Consider the following 24717-nt stretch of genomic DNA (forward strand, 5'->3'; position numbering starts at 1 on the left):
GATGGCCATCTGTCCCAGGGAGGGCTTGGATGGTGTCTTCCTTCAGGGCAGAATGGGGCTGGACTGGACGGCTGGAGCATGTCCAAAAAAAGGCCACCAAAATGGTGAAGGGTCTGGAAACCATAAAGCCCTATGAGGAACGACTGAGGGGGCTGGGGATGTTTAGCCTGGAGAAGAGAAAGTTAAGAGGTGATAGGAGAGCCCTGTTTAAGTATTTGAAGGGAGGTCATATTGAGGAGGGAGCAAGCTTGTTTTCTGCTGCTCCAGAGACTAGAACACGACACAGTGGATGCAAGCTCCAGGAAAAGAGATTCCAGCTCAACATTAGGAGGAATGTCCTGAGGGTAAGGCCCTTCACCATTTTGGTGGCCCTCCTCTGCACATGCTCCAATTTGCCAACATCTTTTCACAACTGGACACAGTGTTATTCCAATAGTGTTTTTGGAGAATGTCCCTAGCTCCATGGACAAGAGCAATCCCATTCCTGGAAAGAGATTTCCATTCCTCAAACAGGGATCTGGCGAAACACAGGAAGAGAAAGGAGCCACTGGGAAGATCTGGAGAAGCCAAGTCTAATGGCAATACCAATCACGATTCGTAGCAAGTGGGCTGGAAAAGACAGGACCCTCACCGTTTCTCCCGCTCTTTCCCTTCCTTGGCTGCAGCCCTGTCAACATTGAGGCTGGATGCTCATGAAGGCAGGGGCCCAAACCTTCATGGTCTTCTTGAACCCTGTAAAACAGCAATTTCACTCATGCTGACGACAAACTTAAACAGCAGCGAAAATGAGATATCCACACAAAAACGCCTTTGCAGCCCGCAGCGCAATTCCATTCAATTGGGTAAAACCAAACAAACTTTTTTGGGGGGAAATCTGCATCGACCCAGAAAGCGCAGAAGAGGACGTCATTTGCAACCTGGGAAAGTTTTGCTTTATTCCTTTATTTTTCTTGCAGGGAACTCTGAAATATTTTCTGATCATTTGAGAAAAGAAAGGTTAACAACTTCAACCCTTTCTTTACACCCGACTCCCCCAAGCCCTGTAATTCTGTCTGTTCAGGCATACCTTTAGTAAGAACACCCACAAGTAACACGGGCGGGAATCTAAACTGGCTCCCAGCATTCCTCACCATGGGCCATGCTGGATTGCAGGCTGCTGGGAGTTGCAGTCCGACAGCCTCTGAAGGCAATCGGTGGCCTCTCCGGGTCCAGAGAGACAACTCCATCTTCCTGTTTGCCATGGAAAATGCTGATTTGGAAAGGGCAGGAAAGGGAACCTGCCTCAATGTGGAGTGACAGCCCTCTTCTCCCAAATACTCTTGCATTTCCCTTGCCCAATTTCTCCCATTCTTCTGCAATGCTCTTCATTTGCTCAACATGCACAGCCCTCACGGACGGACGGATAGACGGCTTAGGTTTCATGTCAGTTCAGGTTTGTGGTTCTCTTTTCCTACAGTGCTCTTTTAAAACCGTTGCAGACTTTGGGTTGATTAAACCTGCCAAAATCCCCAGTGGAGACAGCAAGGGGTCCATCCCGTCCCCAAATATCTTTGGAAGAAGGAACAGCGTTTGCCGTAAGAGGTCAGAAACAGGAGGTAAACTAATATGTTGGTTTAGAAAACAGGTAATTAAGAAGAAGGAGAATTAAAACCAAAACCAAAACACAAGCCACGTTGAGCTGAAATGATGCCTCGGAAGAACAGCAACGCCATGAAAACAGGCATGTGTTTCCCATGATGCCACAGAGGTGGAAAAGATCTATGTATTTCACAGCCCTTTGAGGCCAGCTGCTCCCCTTGCTTTTTACAAAAGTGACCAAACATGCGCAGTGCTTCCAGTCAACCAGAGAGCATTCGGAAAGAGAAGAACAAGCAGTTCAGCAAAACTTATCACGCTTGGTTTTCTTTAGAAAAGAGAAGACATTAAGCCACACTATGACTTTTGAACAGGAAACCTCTCCGATGTCAGTCCTTTGTTTTGGGGACTAAAGAGCCCAGCTGTTAACAGTCCCAACCGTTTGAGAGTGTGCAGATACACACACACACACACTCACTCACAAACTCCAGGGAAAATAAAAGGACGATTGCCAAATGGGTAACCAGATGCCACCTGGCCCATTGCTCAGAGGCTTTATTCTCACGCTCCTTCAGTCCTGGAGCCATCTTGCTTGATGGGCATCTCTCTGCAATGTGTATGTTTGGCTCCTCTGTTGCACCGGATGCTCAATGGGGCACAATTCACAAACGGCTCAGCACCAGCCAAGATTGCAACCCCAGCACCAAGAGTCCTTTGGAAAGAAACACTGTGCCCTGAAGGCAAACAACACTGACACACAATGAAGATGAACAGGGTTGCCATCACAGAACCACAAGGAGACAGTCCTTGTTCAAAGTGAAATGTTTGCCTTGACCTGGGGACTCCAGAATCGCCAGACAGGATTTGCAAAAACCTTCTTGAGAAGTTGCTCTTCCCCGGCCAGTGGGTTCCTAGTTCTCAGATGTGGCCGAAGAGAGCCACTTCTGCAGTCCAAGAATAAAAGAGACCATGGAGAATCAGTCCTACAAGCCCTCAATGGCTCCTCATCCATGCAATGGACCGGCTTTGCCTTCTGAGAGGTGATTCTCGCAACCAGGCCATCTCTTCTTCTATGAGCTGGAGGTCTCCCCCCAAAAAGGTTGGAATGGATGGTTGTGGGACAACACCTGGCAAGGCATCATGGCAACTGGCTGTTTTTCTGCAGGTTGAGCAACTGGAGTCTGTGGGATTCATGGCTCACCAACCAATACTGAACCACAAAGCCTGCTTCTGGTTTCCTCACAAGGAGGAGAGACTGTTTGCTCACCAAAAACTTACCTGGGAAGGCAGGCAGGGTCCACCCGGGTGGGACTTTGCGCACACCCAGATGTACACTGGCACACAGGGATGGTTCCTCACTGGTGTGCAACAGTCTGTGGCACAAGACAGCCTCGGCCGTGCCTCTCACAGTGTGACACTTGCAAGCATCTAAGGAAGTTCAGCTCTTCAGCAGTCACATGCTTTCCTTAATACCTGTTAAAACGAGCAGGTTTCTGGGGCTACTCTCTGAACATAAGAAGTTAACCAAGGCAATGCACAAAACCAGGTAGGGAAGGCAGGTTGCTCTGATGGTTGCTGGCTTGGGGAAGGACTGTCAGATACCCAAGTATGGAGTGTGCAACACGATCTTCCTTTCAAATGGGAAATGGACAATCAGCTCTGCCCTGAGAATCAAAAGCATCTCACACAGGCCACTCTTGGAAGGAAAACTGGCAAACCACGCAATACGCACATCTGCTGTATGCTTTGAGGGATGGTAGCACATGTCTGCTGCGTGACAGGGTTTGGCGTGCTTCTAGAAGAGAACCAAGAGGAAGCAGAATCCAAAACGGTGAGCAGAAAGGATGCAAAGAGACAGTGCAAAAACGCAAGGCGAAGGATGTCAGGATCCTACATCTAAGCCAGAACAGGCAGCACATCATGTCTTCTGGCCGACACACAGGGAAAAGGGGAGGCCAAGGAGGCCCCAGATCAGGGCTTTTATTCTTTGTGGCGACTCAGGTGTCTGTCCCTCCAAAGGGGCCATACACAGCTCTCCTCTGGCAGTGCTTTGGCTTCTGGTCTTTCTTTTCTGTACCCGGCTGGAGAGATGCAAATGGGACCCAAATCCATGAACAGGGTGCAATAGCAAACATTGCATTCGACACGCAAGCGCACCCACAGGCTCTTGCTTCTCTCAAGTGCTGATCCGGCCGTCGCAGGAAGGCTAGAGGAGACCGGCTTCGCCACAAGACCATGCTGGGAAAAAAGGGTCTCTCCAAAACCAGACCGAAGAAAAGTTTCTGCAGAAATGTTTTCTTGTTGGTGTTTCTAGTTCTAGAGCAAAAGGGCAACTAAGGAACAGACAGCAGAGGGTTGAGGGAAGGAGAAACCTACTCTCCATTTTACATCAGCAATAAAAAGACCTTAAATATGCTCATTAAAATAATTATTTTTTCTTTTTCTTTTTTTAAAAAAGGCTCTTCCCTCTCCTCCCAACCCCCAGACGGCACAAGCCGGCCTCGGTGGCGTTCCCCTTGTGCCAAGTCCTTTCCATTTTAGCCAGCGGAGTCACGTCAGGCAAGAGGCCACGATCCTGAGAGGTAAGTGATTTTTAAAAACTGCGTCTTGGTTGGGTCTCCACGCTGTTCCTCTGCCGCGCAGCTCGGTGGGCACAGCTCCCCAGTCATGCGCTGGTGGAGGTGGGAGGAATTGGGAGTAGTGGGGCGGCAGCGGCAAGGGCTACTCCAGTCCCAGGATGTAGTTAATGCCTTGTACCAGTCCTATGATGACCGGCTGCCAGGCCACCAGGTAGCGGAGCCAGTCCAGCAGCTGACCGTACATGACATGGGGCCGTTCCCAGCTGGGAGAGAAAGAGTCAAAGGAAGCCAAAGAAAGGTCTGACACCTGCTACCTCCCCAAATGAGTCTGCCTGGTTCCTGGGATCCTCAGGAGAGGCCCTTCTCTCAGGCCCCCCACCTGCACAGGTAGGAATGCAGGACTGGTGCAGGGATGGAGACAGCTTTGGTTGCCTTGGTGGAGGACCTACACAGGGAATTGGATGGGAAGAGTGTCTGTGATGGTTCTACAGAACCAGTACCATGGTCCCCTTCCCCCTCCACTAGGCTGGGTTTGGGAGAATATGGCTCTTTCCATGCGCAGCTAATGGGGCTATTGTGCACAACGCTATCTGACACAAGAAGCAGCCAATCTACAGAGGCCTCTTTTACCAAGTGTAAAATCCATGTCTGCTTTCAAAAGAAAACTCTGTGCTAAAGAGGTTTAGGGTCTAAACCTGGCAGGCAGAGGTTTAGTTCTGTGCACCACAATTCAAAAAGGATGTTGATAAATTGAAGCATGTCCAAAGGAGGGCCACCAAAATGGTGAAGGGTCTGGAAATCATGAAGCCCTATGAGGAACGACTGAGGGAGCTGGGGATGTTTAGCCTGGAGAAGAGAAGGTTAAGAGGTGATATGATAGCCCTGTTTAAATACTTGAAGGGATGTCACATTGAGGAGGGAGCAAGCTTGTTTTCTGCTGCTCCAGAGAAAAGGAAACAATGTATGCAAACTATGGGAGAGAGATTCCAGCTCAACATTAGAAGGAACCTCCTGACAATAAGGGCTGTTTGAAAGTGGAACCAGTTCCCTTGGTGGAGTCTCCTTTTTTGGAGGTCTTTAAACAGAGGCTGGATGGCCATCTGTAAGGGATGCTTTGATTGTGAGTTCCTGCATGGCTGAAGGAGTTAGAATGGATGGCCCTTGTGGTCTCTTCTAACTCTATGATCCTATTATCCTTCCCCCTCCAAGGACAGCCAGCCAGACAGCTAGAGTATACCTACCAGAGATGGCAGAAACCATCCACAGCGCAGGAGCAGCACATCTACCTGCAGGCTGGCTGCTACCTTTCCAGGCCAGAGGCCCCTGTCTTTCCTGGTTCTGAAAGCCTCCAGGTTTCCCCTCTAAACCACCAACCCACCCCTCCCTCCCATGGAGATGCTGGCGAGTCAAGGATACGGGTTGCTGAACATCCGCTTGAGGTCCACCTTCTCTTTGCAGTAGGGGCAGGTCTGCTTCTTCCCAACGATGCACCAGCCCCGGATGCAGAACTCGTGGAAGCTGAATGGATGCAGGGAGTTAAGGATTTGCAGCTGGTAAGTAGTGAGGCAACGGAAGGTACTAGGAACAAATTCAGACCGTTGATAAATGACACATTAGGTACACTCTCTTTAGGAATGTGACTTTAAAAACAAGAGTGTTCATTCAGGCACCTTCCTTTTGGTTAAATGAGAGATACATGCTGCCTTCTTTACATTATTACAAATATTCCAATGAAATAATTTCTGTGTAAAGCTTTGAATGTGTAATAGTTAAACAAGAAATGCTAAGTCTGGCAACTTTACTTACAGCACTGGAAAAATATTTCCAGACATGTTTCTGGTTCTACCTTTCTCAGAAAACTCACATCACTAGCGGCAGCAGGAAGTAACTCTTGGAGAGGGACCATTTTACTATTTCTGCATTGTAAGGCTGGGAAAGTGACACTGGGAAAGTGTGTGTGTGCGTATTCCAGCAATGACAAGACGGTGATGCACAGAAGTCACAAGGCAGAAACCCCTGCTGTGTCCACACCCCACAGTCATCACTCGCCCCCTAAATGCTTGTGATGGCTACTCATCCTCCACCTCCACCAGCCTGGCCCCTGCTTCTTTGAAATCTACTGACCGCTGCCTCTGACCACTGCCACTGCTGGTTCCTCTTTCTCAAGGCCATAATTATACAACAGAAAGAGCAAGAATATAGGCAAAAGAGATCTAGGAGTCTTTAGTAGACCACAAGCTGAACATGAGTCAACAGTGCAATGCAGCAGCTTAAAAAGCCAGAGTAATGTTAAGCTGCATCAAGAGCAGCGTCTAGATTGAGGGAAATAATATTCTGCTCTTTGAGGCAAGCCTCTTTGTGTGCTTTCACAATCATACAACTCCATTAATGAATGCACAATGATGACTCCGCTATGAAACCCAAGTGCTTCATTGCCTTGCTGTCTCCTGCCAATCACCCATGGGACTCCTAGACCAGACCTGGGCAATGTTCAGCACACCAGACATCACTGGATTGCAGCTCCCAGCATGCCTCTCCATTGGCTGGGCAGCCACGGCTTATGGGAAGTGGTCCCACAACATCTGATACAGAGGAAGGAGTATAATAGCAACAACACTACTGCCAGCAATTTTGGCATCCCACTATGCTTTCTAAAAAAATTTTACTGCCTGGTTCCAAATGGTAGCATTTTAATTCCAGAACAAGGGATAAAAAAGCTATTTATCTACTCCTGTCTATTCCCATGCTCCACATCCTCTTTTAATTGATTTCGGTCATATTCCAGTTGTCTTTTTTCCTGCTTCTTAAGAGCCAGGATGCAAGACAAAAGGAGCTCTCTTAGACCCTAAGGAGAATATGGGTCCATCGAAATGATCAGCAGTTTCTCAAGGTGGGGAACAATTTTTCATCTACCCCCACAGAAAGTTCAAAAGCCCCCTCCTTACTCAGTTCCTTGCGATTCTTACTTAGCCTCATGGGGAGTGTGAGTGTCATGGGAAGGAAGGAGAGATGTCTTCTCTCCCTCAGGGACTCATCCTGATGGATGAAGCCCCATCACACTCTTAGGACAAACGACTGGAGTAGGATGCCAAATACTTTTGCAAAGTCTGGAGGATCAAAGGTTGAGAGCCTCTGACTTAGACCCATTCAGCCCAGCTGAAACTACTAGAATGAATCACAAGTTGTGGCATTTTGGCCCAATGTCGCTGATTGCAGGGGAAAAGGAAGTCATCTCGTCTTGTTCCGCACATGTGCCGAAAGCCACAGGCTCAGCTGCGTCACAGAAGCCAGGCCAGGAAACCCAAGTGCTTCTCAAAGGCCAACAGGGTATTTTTAGCTAGGCACCTAAACCTTTCCGAAGGCGTCCTCTTATGCAAAGTCACAGTTTAGGCGAGTGGATTCTCTGTGGGTTTGCACCAAAACCATGATGCAGCAAGTCAGGAAATCAGAAGATTAAGACTGGGGAAGGCGGCTATGAAGGAATTAGAAAAGATCCTAAAATGCAAGGATATACAACTGAGCACAAAGGTTAGAATCATACAACCATTGTATTCCCTATTATTGCCATGGATGGATGTGAGAGCTGGACAGTTAAGAAAGAAGATAGGAAAAATATCCATTCATTCGAGGTTTATGTGGGGCTGGAGAAGAGGGCTGAGGATCCCATGGAAAGCATCCAAAAAGACAAAGAAATGGGTCCTGGAACAGATCAAGCTGGAAACCTCCCTGGAAGAAGAAAAGGTGACCAGACTGAGGCTGTCATACTTTGGACACAGCATGAGAAGGAAGGACACATTGAAAAAGAGCATAATGCTGGGGAAAGTTTAGGAAAGGAGGAAGAGAGGAAGGCCACAGGCCAGATGGAGGATGGACTCCATTAAGGAGGTCACTGGGTTTTATGGGGTTGCAGGAACTAAGCAGAGCAATGGAGGACAGAGGGGGGGCTTGGGGGGGTCTCATCCATGGGGTCGCCATGAATCAAGATCGACTCAAGGGCAGTTAACAACAAATTATTATTATTATTAGCTTTATTTATAAAGCGCCGTAAATCTACACGGTGCTGTACAAAACCAAGTAAAATCCAGAATATATAAAAAGCCTGCCTATGGCACACAATCTAAAAGTTAAAACAACAAATTAAAAACATCATAAGAAACAAGTTAAAACAGCAAATATCCAATGTGGAGTCAAGCATCAGAACAACCAGGACACAATCACAATTATTTTGGCCCTCTTCACAATGAGCGCCTGCTAGAGCAGAGCTAAAAACTACTTTTTGAAAACCACAACTCCCAGAATCCCCCAGCTGTAGATTCTGGAAGATACAATCCCAAAGAAGAGCTCTTTCAAGCCCAGGTTGGCCTCAGCAGACAAGGCAGCCCTTTCCAAAGCAGACCAGATGTGCTTTTCTAACGGAAGGAAGGCCAGGAACAAGAGCCGCCCAGCTGGACCAAGCCAAGGCAGAACCACCTCGTCCACACTTGTTCCCAACAGCAGGTGGGTAGATAGGTAGCCACCTAGCCACCCATACTTGCCTCTTCCTTCCTAAGCTAAACGGCTCCCAGTGTAGTAACTTTTCATCCTCAGAAAAGTTGCTCTGTCCGTTGATCATTTCGGCAGGCCTTTTCTGCACCTTTCCCAACTATGTATGCAAAAACCTTCTTTTCAAGGGCTGTGACCTCAACTGTATACAAAAGGAAGGTCAAACTATAAGACTTAGTGCCTTCAAGACTAACAGTATTGTTCAACACAAGCTTTGGGAGGCTGGAGCAGACTTCTTCAGCAAGCCATCTCAAGAAGGGGGCTGCAGCCCATGGAAGCTTATGGTGAACAAAGCCAGTTAGTCTTGAAGGCACAAGACTGCTTTGACCTTTCCTTCTTATATCAAAACAAGACTAACAAGGCTATCCCTCTGAATACTGCCAGCACTATAACCAGTATGCCAAATATGGCTGCCTCAGAGGTTTGTATAAGGGCCGTTCAACACTGGCAGTTTTATTTTATGATCTTCTTTCCCCCTAATCATGCCTAAAGGAGATCAGAAAGTAATCGAAGGCTTAAATGAGCTACAGTCCTGTTGAAGAAAACAGTTTGCTTTGACACAGAAAATGTTCTAAGTTCCTAGTGATTTCAAGTTCATCACATACAAAAGCTCCTCATATACAAAATGTTCGCAGCCACACTCCTAAACATCTTCCATATGTTCTGCTGATATGATAACCGCTAGGAGACCAGAATAAGATACATAGATTGGAAACAGGGCTTGCTCCTTATTGGCAAATTGGTATGCCTGCCATAGCCTTTGGTTGCTTCATTCCTGCCCCTGTATGGTTTCATAAGAAGTCTATATAGAATCATAGAATCATAGAGTTGGAAGAGACCACAAGGGCCCTGATCCAGTCCAACCCCATTCTGCCATGCAGGAAATCCAAATCAAAGCATCCCTGACAGATGGCCATCCAGCCTCTGTTTAAAGACCTCCAAGGAAGGAGACTCTATCACCCTCTGAGGAAGGAGTGCATTCCACTGTCGAACAGTCCTTACTCTCACGAAGGTCCTCCTAATGTTCAGGTGGAATCTCTTTTCCTGTAGCTTGCATCCATTGTTCCGGGTCCTGTTCTCTGGAGCAGCAGAAAACAAGCTTGCTCCCTCCTCAATATGACATCCCTTCAAATATTTAAACAGGGCGATCATATCCCCTCTTAACCTTCTTTTCTCCAGGCTAAACATCCCCAGCTCCCTAAGTCGTTCCTCATAGGGCTTCATGGTTTCCAGACCTTTCACCATTTTAGTCGCCCTCCTTTGGACACATGGCTCCAGTTTCTCAATGTCCTTTCTGAATTGTGGCGCCCAGAACTGGACACAATATTCTAGGTGGGGCCTGACCAAAGCAGAATACAGTGGCACTATTACTTCTCTTGATCTAGACACTATACTTCTATTGATGCAGCCTAAAATAGCATTGGTCTTTTTAGCTGCCACATCACACTGTTGACTCATGTTCAACTTGTGGTCTACATGGACTCCTAGATCCCTTTCACACGTAGTTTCATTCAGCCAGGTGTCCCCCATAATCCTATATCTGTGCATTTTATTTTTCCGCCCTAAGTGCAATACCTTACATTTCTCCGTGTTGAATTTCATTTTCTTAGCTTTGGCCCAGCTTTCTAGTCTATTCAGGTCATTTTGAATCTTGATCCTGTCCTCTGGAGTATTAGCTATTCCCCCTAATTTGGTGTCATCTGCAAATTTGATAAGTATGCTCCCAATTCTGTCATCCAGGTCATTGATAAAGATGTTGAATAGCACTGGGCCCAGGACAGAGCCCCACTGGACACCCCACTGGTCACTTCCCTCCAGGATGAAAAGGAGCCATTGTTGAGCACCCTTTGGGTTTGGCCGGTCAACCAGTTACAAATCCATGTAACAGTTACCTTGTCTAGTCCACATTTTACAAGCTTGTTTGTGAGAATGTCATGGGGAACTTTGTCAAAGGCCTTACTGAAATCAAGATATACTACATCCACAGCATTCCCTTCATCTACCAAGATGGTCATTTTATCAAAGAAAGAGATCAGGTTTGTCTGGCATGACTTGTTTCTCTGAAACCCATGTTGACTTTTTGTGATTATGGCATTGCCTTCTAGATGTTCACAGACTCTCTGTTTAATGATCTGCTCCAGAATCTTTCCTAGTGCTGATGTCAGACTAACTGGACGATATAAAGTTGGTTTAATGGCGTGTTCTGGGCTGAACCTTCAGCTCCCAAGCCAGAGTCCACCCGGCACTGTGTTGTTAAATGAACTGCCAAGTTCAATCTTCTTTCAGACTCCACTCATGAACCTTAAATAGGTTCATGAAATTCATAAAATTCCCTTCACAACCTGGGACTCTCTACATGCTAAGCACTTGTGCTGTTGCTGGTAGTTGGTCGCCCTCATCCTGCCTGCATTGCATCCCATCCAATTCTGTTAGCAGCAAGGAAACAATCCCAAACCAAGGAAACAGCTGGATAGTATCACCACAAAGGATACACATGATTGCAGGACAGTCTGTAGGTGTTCTCTATGATCCCTTCTTCGTTTACGTCGACAAAGATCTGCTGGCCACATACGGCACAGACGCTGTCCGAGAGGTGCTTTGTTGGCATTCCTGATGAACTGTAAAACTGCAGAGGAGCAGGGAAGAGAAGAAGAGGCAGACTGAGAAACACAAGGAATCCCAAGAGGATTCTGGCAGCACCCACCATACAAACCTACCGTGCAAAGGCTGTGAGGGACCACCCCATCTGCCCATTCCCAATGTTTCTCAAGTCATGAAAAGACCTTGGGTCAGATCTTTTCAGCCACCTCTATCCAGAGCTGGAGGACCTCAAGATGGTAGTGCATGCGGTGGTACACTGGAAGGCCCAGTGTATAGAGAAATACTGTCATAAATAACTTTTTCTTGAAGAAATAAATAACTTGTGACCCAGCATTCTCTATGCAAAGGGTGAGCTGCTAACTCTGCTGTTTTCTGCAGCAGGTGGGTCAAGCGTGGATGCCTCCAATACACACTGTGCAACACCCATCACATATGTGACAGGTGGCTGCCACCCTCCTTGTCTGTGGCACAGTCCATGCTCACCCTCCATGCTACTGACCATGAGGCAGCGGCTTCTCCAAGGAAGAGTTCCAGCCCCGACTAGTGGCCAGATTCTCTCTCTGCACCCAGCCAGGACCAGCCTGCGGCCCACGCTCTTTTGCCACCTAGCTGTGCCACAGAAGCCACAGGCATCTCATACACTCATAGAAGGATGCCCACTAACTGCTTGATTCTCCTAGACTCACAGGACTGGAAGGGATCCCAAAGGCCTTTGGTTCAACCCTCCATTGTTTCAGTAGCAACGGCCGCAATCCAACCTTTGTTTCAAAATCTGCAATTTAGCAGAGCCCACCGCCTTCCAAGGAGACTCTTTCCCACTGTCAAACAGCTCTTATGCCCAAGAGGTTCTTGTTCATGCTTACTGGCTTCAGAGCTTCCTTGTCCAGGGGACAGAGTAAGTCCAAAGCCTGGGGCTGGCTTAGCTGCCAGACGGCCTCATACTGGTCAGCAGCTTCGAGGAGAAGGCTGTTCTCCCCACAAAGGGCACAGCTGGACAATAATTTGTTTTTAATTTGTTTTATTTATATACCGCTATTCCAAAGATCATAGCGGTGAACAGCAAGTAAGCTAATTAGCAAGTAAGCTAATTTGCCCCCAACAGTCTGGGTCCTCATTTTAGCGACCTCAGAAGGATGCAAGTCTGAGTTAAGCTTGGGCCCTTTTGCTGGTCTTGAACTCGCAACCTTGTGGTTTTGAGTGAATGGCTGCAGTACAGGCATTTAACCACTGCGCCACCAGACAACTCCTGGCCCTGTGTGACTGTGAGGGGGGACAATGTCCATGGCCAGGGCAGGAACAGAAGAAGAAATCAGAGCTCAAGGGATGCTAAAAAGAAAGCGAGATCCAGGCACAGCCAGGGAGGGAGGACAGCCACAAGACATTGCCTCCTTAAGATCCAGGCAGATGTATTTCAACTTTGTGCATTTCCCTTCTAAAAAGATAACAGTAATCAAACAAAAAATGGAGACTGGCAAGGGGAGGGAAAAAAGGGAATGTGGCCACACCTTTAAGACTAAGGTCCAAAACAGACTGCAGAAATAATCCAGTTTGAAACTGCTTTAACTTCTCTGGCTCAGTGCTAGGGAATCCTGGGAACTGCAGTTTTGGGAGATACTTAGCCTTCTCTGTCAGAGAGCTCTGGGGCCACATTAAACTACAGTTGCCAGGACTTCCTAGCATTGACCTAGGACAGTTAAAGCAGTCTGAAACTGAATTATTTCTGCAATCTGTTTTGAACCTAACTGATTTTTATATTTGGGGGAGCTTTCATGGATATCAACCCACTTCTGCAGATGAGCAGAATTAAAGTCTCAGGCACAAAGCATATTTACACAGTTGTAAGAGGGAGTTGGGATGTAACAGGATCTAGAAAGATGCAAATCATGTCCCTTGTACTAAATTTTCAAAGGGCTGCTTACAGGCCTTTCAGATCTTTGTAGAGAGAGTTGATGTCCAAAGGCAAGACATCTGCTTACCAAAAGTCAGTTTTCCTGGGTTCAAAACTCTCTCTGAGAAGATTCCTTTTGTAGTGAGGTCTCTTGTATTATTGTAATAGTCCCACTCTACAGTGGTACCCCGGGTTACGAAAATAATTCGTTCCGCCGCCACGTTCGTAACCCGAAATGCTTCGTAAGCCGAAAAAGCCATAGGCGCTAATGGGGAAAAGCCGCGATTTCGTGCGAAATAGCGCCGAAAAGCACCAAAATTTTTTTCGTAACCCGAAAAAACCTTCGTAACCCGGAACAGTTTTTTCCTATTGATTTTTTTCGTAACCCGGAAATTTCGTAAGGCGGCGCATTCGTATCCCGGGGTACCACTGTATTCTGCTTTGGTCAGACCTCACCTGGAATACTATGTACAGACAAGGACATTTTCTGCTTGAGACACTGTGTTTTCCATGCAGAAGATAATATGTTCTGTACAGGAAGTGCTATTTTCTTCACAGAAAATGCTGTAGCTGGGGGCTCATTCTGGGCTAGATGGATCCCACAAGGCTCAGGATAAAATAGCTTTTCAAATTTACTGCAGGCAGATCCTGGATCCATGATTGTGTTATGTGATGATCCACAGACACTGGAAACATCCAGGAGACACTTAAGCATATACTGAAAAACAGACTGTTTTGTGAGACACATACACACTCTTGCAGCTTCTTTTTTGCTCTCCAGAGTGGGGAGACACAGGATGGCTAATCCTTTATTCTGTGATTCAGGACACCAGATTACCCAAATCCCCCCCACCCCATAGGAATCTTACCCCTATAGTGGACGCCATGTAATCTGCACACATTTCCGCAAAGTCGCGCTCCAGTACTCCATAATAGAGTCCGTAGAACAGGAGAGAAATCCCAAAATCCATCCCATCTTCCGGCTTGATTCTGCCAAGAGTAGAGGTTGTAGGGGATGTCAAGGAGGGGAGAAGCAAAGTTTCATCCTCTCTAAATGTACAAATAGCTCAGAGTTTGCTTTGATGAATTTTTCCCACAGGAAAGACTGGAGGCGGGAATCACAAGGCCTCGCAGAGTTTTTGGACTGCAGCACCCAGCATTACTCACCATTGGCTATGCTGCCTAGGTGGCTTCTGGGATTTGCTGTCCAGAAAGATCTGGAAGACCCCATGATTCTCACTCAGGGGACAGATGCTTCTGAACCCAGATCTTGAAGAAGTGCCAACTCTGCATGTCTTAATTATCAAAGAGCTTCTGTGCCTGTGGGTTTTGCTGCCCTTGGCTCCCTGAAATGCTTTCGTTTTCTGCCCCATGGCTTCTGTATATTTTGAATTACAAATGGGGAAGCAAAACCAGCACAGAACTGGCCTCCGGAGAATCCCAGCTAACTCTTGCATTCAGCAAAGCAAGTTTCTCTACTTCGTAAGTATACATATGTGCCCAGGGGAGAGATAGAAAATTGTAGCCTTCCACCTGTCATTGGATTGCAATTCCCATAATCCCTCACTACTGGCTATGATGGCAGGTGCCAAAATCAAATACCCAGAGAGCCACAGCTGACCTCTCATGACCCAGAGGGACTTCAGATAAATGCTGGGTAAAGCACCCTGCAGCAGACAAGGGGAGCATCATCAAGTCTTCAGCCCAGCTCCACATCACCTCCTTCCTCATGGCTAGTCTTGCACACATTTCTAAACGTTTCTGCTTCCCTCCTCACTTCCACCCAGGTTTTAAAGCCTTCTGGATGTTGAAATTTTGTCAAAGACTGAGCCAGAGCTTGAAAAAGTTTACCATTTTGGACTGTAATTTCAAAATGGTAAACTTATCCAAGCTCTGTTTTCCTGCCAGATCATCATCTTGAAGAATGTGCCTAAGAGGAGATACGCAGAGGATGGGAGAACTATATAGACCCTCCCTCCATCTTAACTGCTACCACCTTGGCCTTGCAAAGGAGAGAAGAACTGGAAGTACAGTCGTCTCTCCATTTGTGTGGACTTCAAATCTGTGTCCCTCAATTATGCGTGAGGGGCAAACGGAGGGACATACAACGGGGTGCGTGCCTGCGGGTGTGGCACTATTCAAGCCAATGGGGCTTGAAGATTGCTGGAACGGATCCCCTGTGAAAATGGAGGGGCGACTGTATCTGCTGGACCTGATCCCCTTCCCCATGGCCATTCCTTTCTGCTTTTGTGTCATGTCTTTTTAGATTGTATGGCTAAGGGCAAGGAACTGACAATCTGCAAGCAGCTCTGAGAGCCTTTGTGGATGAAGAGCAAGGTATAGATACTTTAAATAAAATGAATAAATACAAATAGACATTCATCACAACAGATATACCTAAACCACCAATTTAGCCTTCTCTTGCCTTCCAGCTCACCAAGAAGGATTTCTCCACCAGCATCACTAGAACCCTAGGATTCTATGAGAGGCTGCTAGCAGTTCTGTGAGAGATTATGATTTTAAGAAAACAACAATTTTTGAACTATAAATAAAATAATATTTATGCAGAGTTTTGGTGAGATCTGAAAATTATTTCAAGGGTTCCTCCAGGATAAAAGGGCTGAGGAAGGCTGCTTGGGATGATAATGTGTTTGGAGACACCCAGGGAGCAACACACAGAATAAGTACCACAGACTGCTTGCAAGCTCAAAGGAGGCCGAAATGCACACTTGACATAATTTGTTGTTAAATTTACAGGGTCCTGGGCAGCCTCTCAGATTGTGTGCGGCAGCCAGCTTGGACAGGAGGAAGCAAACATTTTACACGGCCCCATCGCTTGCTTCTCCCTGCCTTTTTTCTGTCTTCCCCGCTCCAAAATCACACTAACTTGTCAACTCACAAAGTACGATGAGCTCTAGCGACGTCTATGAGAGATGGATTTTCCTCACCTGAATAATAAATTAAGTCCAAAGAGCGTGAACATGACGGCCATGTAGCCCACAATTCCTGTGGCGTAACTGATCTTATATATCAACAGGAACCACTTGTAAACCAACCTAGGTGTGGGGAAAGAGAACAGAATGCAAACTACACACAAGGCCCCAACCATTAAACACAGAAACCACAAAGGCATTCAGAATTATAAAATGCTGCCTGCTGCTTAGATATCAAGGACTATGAACTTCCAGTAGGTTACAGCTTTAAACTTATGCATCTCACGAATCTGATACAGTGGATCCTTGTTATCCGCTGGGGTTTGGTTCCAAGATCCCCCGTGTATAACAAAATCCGTGTATGCTCAAGTCCCATTAAATATAATGACATAGTAAAATGGTGTCCCTAATAAAAAATGGAACATCAAGGTAAATTTATACTTGTTTGGAACATTTTCAAACCGTGGATGCTTGAATCCGTGTATAAAAAATCCGTGTATAAGAAGGACCTCCCTAATGTAACAGGGAGTGGCACCATGTTTGTGCATCGTGGCTAGAACTGTTTTGGGGGTTTTGTGCAAATTTACTGGGGATTGGAAGGCAGTGGCTTGTGAGCCACCACTGAGTGTGTGATCCTTCAAGTCGCATGTTAACTTATGGCAACCCCACAAATTTTTCACAGGATTTTCTTGGGCAAGGGATCCTCAGTTTTGCCTGTTCCTTCTTCTGAAATAGGGCCTACAGTGCCTGGTATTCATTGGTGGTCTCCCATCCAAGTACTAACCAGGGGCAATTCTACTTAACTTCAAAGATCAGATGGGATTGTTCTGGGTATTTTGGCTGCCAGCACCACTTTGAGTAGCCCTGGTTTAAACCACAACACAATTAGTCAAGGGAAGCTATAGCCTCACTGTATTCTACACTGGTCACCCTTTTGGAGTCTTGAATTCAGATCTGGGAACTTCATTTTAAGCTGGAGAAAGTTCAGAGAAGGCCAACAAGAAAGATAAGAGATATGGAGCTGGACATGTTCAGACTGGTGAAGAGAAGACAGAGGGTTGACATAATGGCACTCTATAAGTATAGCACGGCCACACCATATGTGGGCTCACCATACGTGGACTTGAGGTTAGCAAATGGCGAGCACTATTACGGTGAATGGGGAGCGTGCCTGTGCCACATGCCGTGCCGCGCATCATGGTAGCACACCCCATTCAAATAAATGGGGCTTAATCATTCATGGAATTTGCCTTACGTGGGGGGGGGGGAACGGAATGGATCCCTCATGTAAAGCGAGGGCACACTGTACCTCAAGAGCTGTCCTAAAGGAGGGGACAGGCCTGTTTTCTGCTGCCCCAGAGGGGAGGACCGGGGCTTATGGCTTGATGTGACAGGAGGACAGATTCTGACAGAACACTAGAAGGACCTTCTTGACAGTGAAAGCAGTTGTGTGAGGGAATTGCCTCAAGAGGCGATGGGGTTTCCTCCTTTGGATGTCTCCATAAAAAGGCTGGACAGCTCCCTGCTGGGTGGGGAAGCTTTAGCTGGAGATCCTGCACTAAGTGTGGGGTTGAATCTGATGCCCATGTAGCCCCTTCCAACTCTAAGATACTATGAACCTCTGGAGCTCCACACAATTCTTGCACCTGGCCTAAATCCAACTGCAACTGCCAACCACAGTGGATCACTGAGCCAACCATTGTATAGTAAATCAACACTTAGGGAATTCCCAATGCTTCAATGAGTCTATCTGGGGAGGGGTGGGGTGGAATGGGACAATTGGATTTGGATTTAGAAGATTTGTCCCAGCATGAGCTCTGCTAATTCCCAGTGCTGAAAGTCTGATTTTAGTCTATCCTGAAGAGCCAATCAGTGAAAAAGCTGCTTTAAAGACCGTGTCACCTTGTAAAGGCCTTAACAGGAAACAAAAATGTGCTTCTTAGCCAGAGCATCACTAGAATGGAAATGCATTTGCCTAGCTATGGGGCAGGTGAGAAGTGATCTATGGGGTCATATGCAGTGTCCTATCTGTTGTTGGCAGCTGCTTCCAGCTCTCAAGTAGACTGGTGAAGCAGCAGGGAAAAAGCCCTCAAGGATTCTGCCTTAATTCTAGTTACAGCAAGGAATGTATGCTCCCTTTCAAAGGAGAATCACACTCCCAGAAGTGCTGGTCGCTATGAAAACGTGGTGCATGCAGCTTGTGACCATTGGCTTAAAACAGGAGTGATTTCTCCCCTTATCTCTGTCCCTGGGCCACTGAATTTCAGCAGGTTGCATTAGGACACCCGGTGGGTTCAAAGGGGGAAAACTGAAACTGGTCCCTGTGCCCACCAAGGTTGCCCACCTCATGGCACAAAGCAGCCCACAAAACCAAAGGGACCACTGCAAGGTCCCCCATCTTCACTCCGGAGCCCTGAGGTTGCCACTCACCTGGGCGTTGTCTGGACGAGAGGCTTCCGAGTGGCTCTGAAGGTGACAAAGGCCGTCACGGCCGAGAAGAAGACCCAGATGACCAGGAACCGCCACCAGTGCAGCTTCACTGTGAAGTAAAGGGGGACAACCCACATCTGGAAAAGGGTCACCATCTGCAAGGATGGAAAGGAGACGTTTCAGCAAAGGACAAGAGTGGCGTGGCAGGGGAGCCCCAAGGGCAAGGTTCTACTTTGTTGCTGTCACACAGATTTGAACCCATATCCCAATCCCTTAAGTTTCTTCCCTCCCCCTTTAGCACACACTAAAGGGTGGTGCGGCTGTTTTCAGTCCCCACGTTCTACTCATTTTAGTACTCAAAGATATAGCTGTTTTAATCTGTAGAATCAGTATGTTTTAGTACTACAGTCACCCCTCCTAACTCAGATCCATGACCTTGGAAATCCTCTGCTTTTTTTAATGGGCGCACACAGGCGCACACATGGGCATGTGCCCCATTCAAGCCTATGGGGCTTGAATATGCATGAGCCTCCATTTTCATGAGCCTCCAGAATGGATCCCTGCAAAAACGGAAGGCCAACTGCATTTTAGCACTATTTCACTTCTTCCTGTCTTGATCAAGTTTGTAGGAGAAAGGCAGAATATAAGAATCATAACCTCACAAAGGTCAAAGGCAATCTAATGTCTGTTGGGGAATAAATCAAACAAACCGATACCTGGGGTTCAAATCCTGACTTGGCCAGGGTTTGTAAAACATTCTGCTGTTTGTGACAAAAGGCATAATATTCGGGGGGGGGGGGGGGGTTTAATTCCATCTTGGGGGAAAGCACAGAAGAAAAGCCTTTTGCTGTCTTGAAAGTCAGGCCAGACTCTCAATGAGGTGACACACCTGCAAAACAATATTCCAAAATCAAACCCTGATTTTGCCATTTTATGTTAGGGGCATTATTTTACTACCCCTTCTGTATTCAATGGGACTTGAGTATCCATGGATTTTGATCTCCACTGGGGGTCCTGGCACCAACGCCAGCAGATACCAAGGGCCCACTGTATTACCATTTCCCCAGCAAGTCTATTTGCTCAAGCACTCCTCTTTCCCTCCCATTTCCCCCCAAGGAAATCCAGCCAATCTTTCCTCACCACCTTTCCTGCCTTTCTCCAGCCTGGCAGGCCTCTCTTTGCCCCTTCTCTTTCACTCTTCCCTTTCCAGGCCTTCCTCAATCCTCCATCTCTCTTCTTTCCTCCGCGGGAACTGGACTTCTGACCCACATGTCCTTCCCCCAAATGCAAGTCAAGCACATCCCACCTTTGCTCACCTCTGTGCTATTTAACCCCACAAAAACATGGGATTAGTTTTGAAGATAAGCCATAATCTGACTATTTAAGTGTGCACTTTGCTTTCTTCTCAGCAAATTACCTCTTAGTCAAGCAACTTTTCCTTTACCTTTATATCCCCTTGAATGCATAGATTCTCAGCCCTCAGCATTTCAGGAGAGCCCTCTAACTAGCCGCCTTCCTGCTGTTGCTAGACTGCAGCTCCCATCTGCCTGTAGCCAACATGGCCAATGATGCAGCATGCTGGGAGCTGCACTCTGACAATGTTGGGCAAACGGCACAATCTGACGCCCCCCATTTATGTAAAAAGAGATGTGAACACAGCTCCTTACTGGCTTTTGAAATCTAACTGAAGTTCTCTGAGGAAGGATGGGATAAAAATGAAATTAATTTCTGATAGTTACTGCCTTGAATACTATACTGGGCCACAAATTAAATAAATATCCATTTCCTCCTTTTCACCTCAAATCGGGGTCCACTAGAAGGTCCTCTTGCGTGTTCCACCAATGGGAGAAGCGCACTTTGGGAGGCAAGGGAGACAGGCCCTTCTCTGCTGCGACGCTCTGACTGTGGAACAGTCTCCCTTTGGAGGCACAATCTGACACTAAAATGTGCTTGATTCCATCTAAATCTGTCCCCGTGTGTCGTTTCTATGGTCTTAAAATTCTCCATTACTGTATTTTCCCCTTTAGTTATAACAAGCAATGTTTCTTCACAGTATGTTATTAGTCTCCTCCAACAGTTTAAAACCTGCTAAAATAGTTCAAGACCATTTAAATCATTCACATGGGCACATGCTGATGGAATTAACTGCTCTAAATGTGCTGGCCTTAATGATAACTCCATGTGAACAACTTTTAATCTTACAATAAAATAAATAATAATAAAATCTTTATTTATATCCCGCCCTTCCAAGAAGATCAGGGCGGCTTACAACAATGCAACAAGTGCAAACAAATACAGGTTAAAAACACGAAACAATAACAATACACAGTCTAAAACAATAACAAAGGCCCCGTTAGCCCATCCTCATGGCCACGGAAGAGGAGGGAGGCCCACAGGATATTTAGTCGGGGAATGCCTGCTTGAATAGGAAGGTTTTGAGGTCCTTCCTAAATTGGGCCAGGGTGGTAGATGAGCGGAGCTCCGTGGGCAGCGTATTCCAAAGGGCTGGGGCAGCTGTGGAAAAGGCCCTTCTAGAGGTAGAAGCTAACCTAGCCCCAGGCACCTTCAGCAGTTGCTGCCCAGATGTTCTGAGGGTGCGAGGCGGATTGTATGGGGAGAGGCGGTCCTTTAGGAATCCTGGGCCCAAGCCATTTAGGGCTTTATAGGTGATAACCAACGCCTTATATTGAGCTCGGAAGCGAATGGGCAGCCAGTGGAGATCTTTAAGCACGGGTGTTATGTGGCTGGTCCTGGATACGCCAGTGACCAGCCGGGCTGCCATATTCTGTACCATTTGAAGCTTCCGAGTTTGGTATAAGGGTTGCCCCATGTAGAGTACATTGCAGAAGTCCAATCTCGAAGTTACCAGAGCATGTACAACAGTTTCTAGGTCCCTCCGGTCCAGGTATGGGCGCAGCTGGCGAATCAGCCGAAGCTGGTAACAAGTGCTCTTGACCGTCGCATTCACCTGAGCAGTCAGGTGGAGCGACGAGTCAAGAAGCACTCCCAGACTGCGCACGGAGTCCTTCACAGGGAGCGTGACCCCGTTCAGGACAGGTGGAACCACCGCCATTCCCGGACCGGGGGAACCTATCACTAGTACCTCCGTTTTCTCTGGATTTAGTTTGAGTCGGTTTTTCCTCATCCAGCCCATTACTGACTCCAGACAGGCCACGAGAGGAGAGACGCCATCCCCAGTCACTGCATCAGTCGGAGACATAGAGAAAATGATTTGGGTGTCATCAGCGTACTGATAACCCCTCGCCCCATGTCTCCGGATGATCTCTCCCAGCGGATTCATGTAAATGTTAAATAGCATGGGAGACAGAGGACTATGACTAGTCTGTCACCTTCTTTCTGGAAGGAAAGCCATAACCTGACCTTTGAGTGTGTACTTTGCTTTCTTCTCAGCCAAGCATTAGATAAGAAACTGTTTCTTTAACCTCCATGTCTCCCTTAAACTTCTAGGGCCAAAACACACTGCAGAAACAACCCAGTTTGAGACCACTTTCACTGCCCTGGCTCAGGGCTAGGGAATTCTGGGAACTGTAAAATTGTGAGACATTGAGCCTTCTCTATCAGGGAGCTCTGGTACACCAACAAACTACCATCCCCAGAATTCTATAGCATTGAGCCATGGCAGTTAAAGTGGCGCTAAACCAGATTATTTCTGCAGTGTGTTTTGGCCCCTAGATACTTGAAACCCTGTCCTTGTGGCTGTGGTTTGCTTGGTAACACACACAGAGCTTTGCTTTGGGCCTTTTGCACTCTCTTGGTCTAACTGATCTCACAGAGTCCTCATAAGGCAAGATCAGATTTCTCCAAGCAAGGATGGAATAGAAATAGAAGCCATTTTTCCCATTTGCTGTCCTGGGCACCATAATGGAACAAAAGGTGGGATAAAAACTGAATCAAAAATATTTCCTCTTTGCCCCTTCAGTTTAAAGGTGGCCCTCCTGTGAGGAGGAATGCCATGTTGGGGATTGGGAACAGGGCCTTCTCTGCTGTGACACACCAATTGTGCAACAAGCGTCTCTTGGAGACCGGAGTGGCACGGATTTTTTGCTAAAGCCTTTGGGGCCTAATTTTTAAACTGTGTTGTTGTTGTTGTACATGGCCCCCCTAAACCGTAGCTATAAGTATTGTAAAATAAATAACTGAAGAGTTCTCCTCCTCCTCCTCGCTGGCTGTCCTTTCCCCCTTCACCCCTGCCTTTCACCGACTCAGAGCACTCCCTTCCATCTCCAGGCCCTTCCCATCTCAGCAGCTGAGAGAGCCAGGCTGCAGAGCTGCTCCTGCAGCCAGGTTGCCAAGTTTACATTCAGAGAATACCCAAGGCAAAGTTCAACATCTGCCAACCTGGTAGCATTCAAAGATATAGACATGTTACTCTGTAGAATCAGCACCATCTTTCAGACTAACCAAAATAATGCTGCCAACTTCTTTATTTCAGTTAGTCTCAAAGGTGCTACAAGATCTGCCAACCTATCCTCACATATCTGTGGAAAACAGATCTTCACCTTGTGCAAAGGAACCTATACACTGCTTGGAAATCCAGAGAAGTGAAGAGCCAGTAATGCAAGGGTGGGAAGGATGCGGTGCTCTTCAGATGTTGTCAGACGGCAATTCCCAGCATTCTTACCAACAGCTATGCTGCCAAGTGGGACAACATCTCACCCTATATTAACAGAGTTTGGGGGGGGGGGGGGTTTAAGCAAGAAGGTCTCTGTTCCTTTGTTGAAGCAGCCATGCTAAAAGCTAAAGATGGTTCTGAGAGCGGCCAGTTTACCACTGGTGACTGCAAACTTCCTCCAGAAGTTATTTTGCAGCCCAATGTGGGCTGAACATTTGGGTTATGGATGTTTTCTAGGGTGACTTGTAGGGTTATGCATTATGCTACCATATATGTTTATTTCTTGTATATTTATCTATTTTTTAGAATATCTGGCCTTTCTGCCAGTCTGGTGCCCAAGGCGACTCATGATGTGGGTTAACACCAAGCACAGTTAGAATGATGCACAAGTTAAAAGCAAATAAAGAAACAACTCTGTTAAAAGCATTAAAAAGACAGCAGAACATAATATTCATGATAAAGATACAGCTCAATTGGGGGGAAAATACATCCCAACTAAAAGACCTTCTGCACAGTCCAGTGACACCTCTCAGTGGACACAAGAATGTGCAGAAAGAGCTGCAAACTCTGGGCAGTGGGACAGAAAGGCAGCAGGGCTTCTGCCCCAAATGGGAAGGGAGGGGGTTGTAGTGCCATGTCCATCAGACCCATCTGCCAACGCCAGCCTGGAGCTATGGGCACATCCTCTTTAACACCGGGGGGGGGGGGGGGGGGGGGGGGTTTTGCCCTTTTCGCCCGCCCCTCCCCCCGCGCCCCCCCCCCGGGGGGGGGGGGGAGCCCCGTGGGGGGGGGGGGGGGGGGGGGGGGGGGGAGGAGGAATTGTGCCATTTGCCTGGCACTGTCAGACTGCAGCACCCAGCATGTTATGTCATTGGCTATGTTGACTACAAGCAGATGGGAGCTACAATCCAGCAACAGCAGGAGGGGTGCAGGAGCCCCTCATTTCCCACTCTGGGACTCTTCCCATGCCCTTTCTCCAGTGAGCCACGTTTGCAATCTGTGGTGCTTCACAGCTTCCATGTCGGTGGGTTGGAGGATCTGCTCTGGGTTTGAGCCTGAACTTTAAGGGAACTAAGGATACATTGTGAGGGAAATGGATTCAGCCCCCCAGGCAGCTCCTGTAAGCATTAGACTGAAACCCACTGAAGGCTCCACACCATAACAGTATGGAGCCCACTGGGTGTTCCAGGACAAGAGCCGCCCTGTGGGACTCTGGGGGGCAGGGCAGGGCCAGCATATACCTAGGGGCCAGCTTACGTTGTAGGAGCGGGGGTGCCTCTGCTTCCACTGTACCAGGAGGAGCTGGGCCACCACCAGGGTGGCGATGAGGATCAGGACCATCTCGGCGTGCATGGCCTCGTGGCCGCGGTGCTTGGCATGCATCCGGGCGTGCTCCATCCTGAAAGAATGAACAGGTGACACTCGGGTAAGATTCTCCTTGTGCCCTCCTTTGGATTCCTTTCCCCACACAGCCCATGACCCTCTGCAGCAGCCCTTTCACTCAGGCTCAGCTGGCAGAACAGAGTCTGCACAAAC

At 47.4% G+C, this 24717-nt stretch overlaps 1 protein-coding gene across 2 annotated transcripts in view; it reads right to left on the reverse strand.

The window, feature by feature from the left end:
* Positions 1–877: 877 nt before the first annotated feature.
* The window catches only part of RNF121 (ring finger protein 121), a 34482-nt gene continuing 10642 nt past the window's right edge, over positions 878–24717 (reverse strand). Inside the window, exons 3-9 of one of the 2 annotated variants that reach the window (XM_042458120.1) lie at positions 24439–24580; positions 18549–18703; positions 16134–16241; positions 14055–14175; positions 11189–11322; positions 5571–5672; positions 878–4417 (exon numbers count right to left, since the gene is read on the reverse strand). In XM_042458120.1, coding sequence (XP_042314054.1) covers positions 4297–4417; positions 5571–5672; positions 11189–11322; positions 14055–14175; positions 16134–16241; positions 18549–18703; positions 24439–24580 — 883 coding nt within the window. In that variant the 3' untranslated portion in view covers positions 878–4296. The remainder of the gene's footprint in view (positions 4418–5570; positions 5673–11188; positions 11323–14054; positions 14176–16133; positions 16242–18548; positions 18704–24438; positions 24581–24717) is intronic. The other variant, XM_042458118.1, reaches the window with a different exon arrangement.

This window comes from Sceloporus undulatus, chromosome 3, assembly GCF_019175285.1.
Source record: "Sceloporus undulatus isolate JIND9_A2432 ecotype Alabama chromosome 3, SceUnd_v1.1, whole genome shotgun sequence".
In the NCBI taxonomy this organism is placed as follows: Eukaryota; Metazoa; Chordata; class Lepidosauria; order Squamata; family Phrynosomatidae; genus Sceloporus; species Sceloporus undulatus.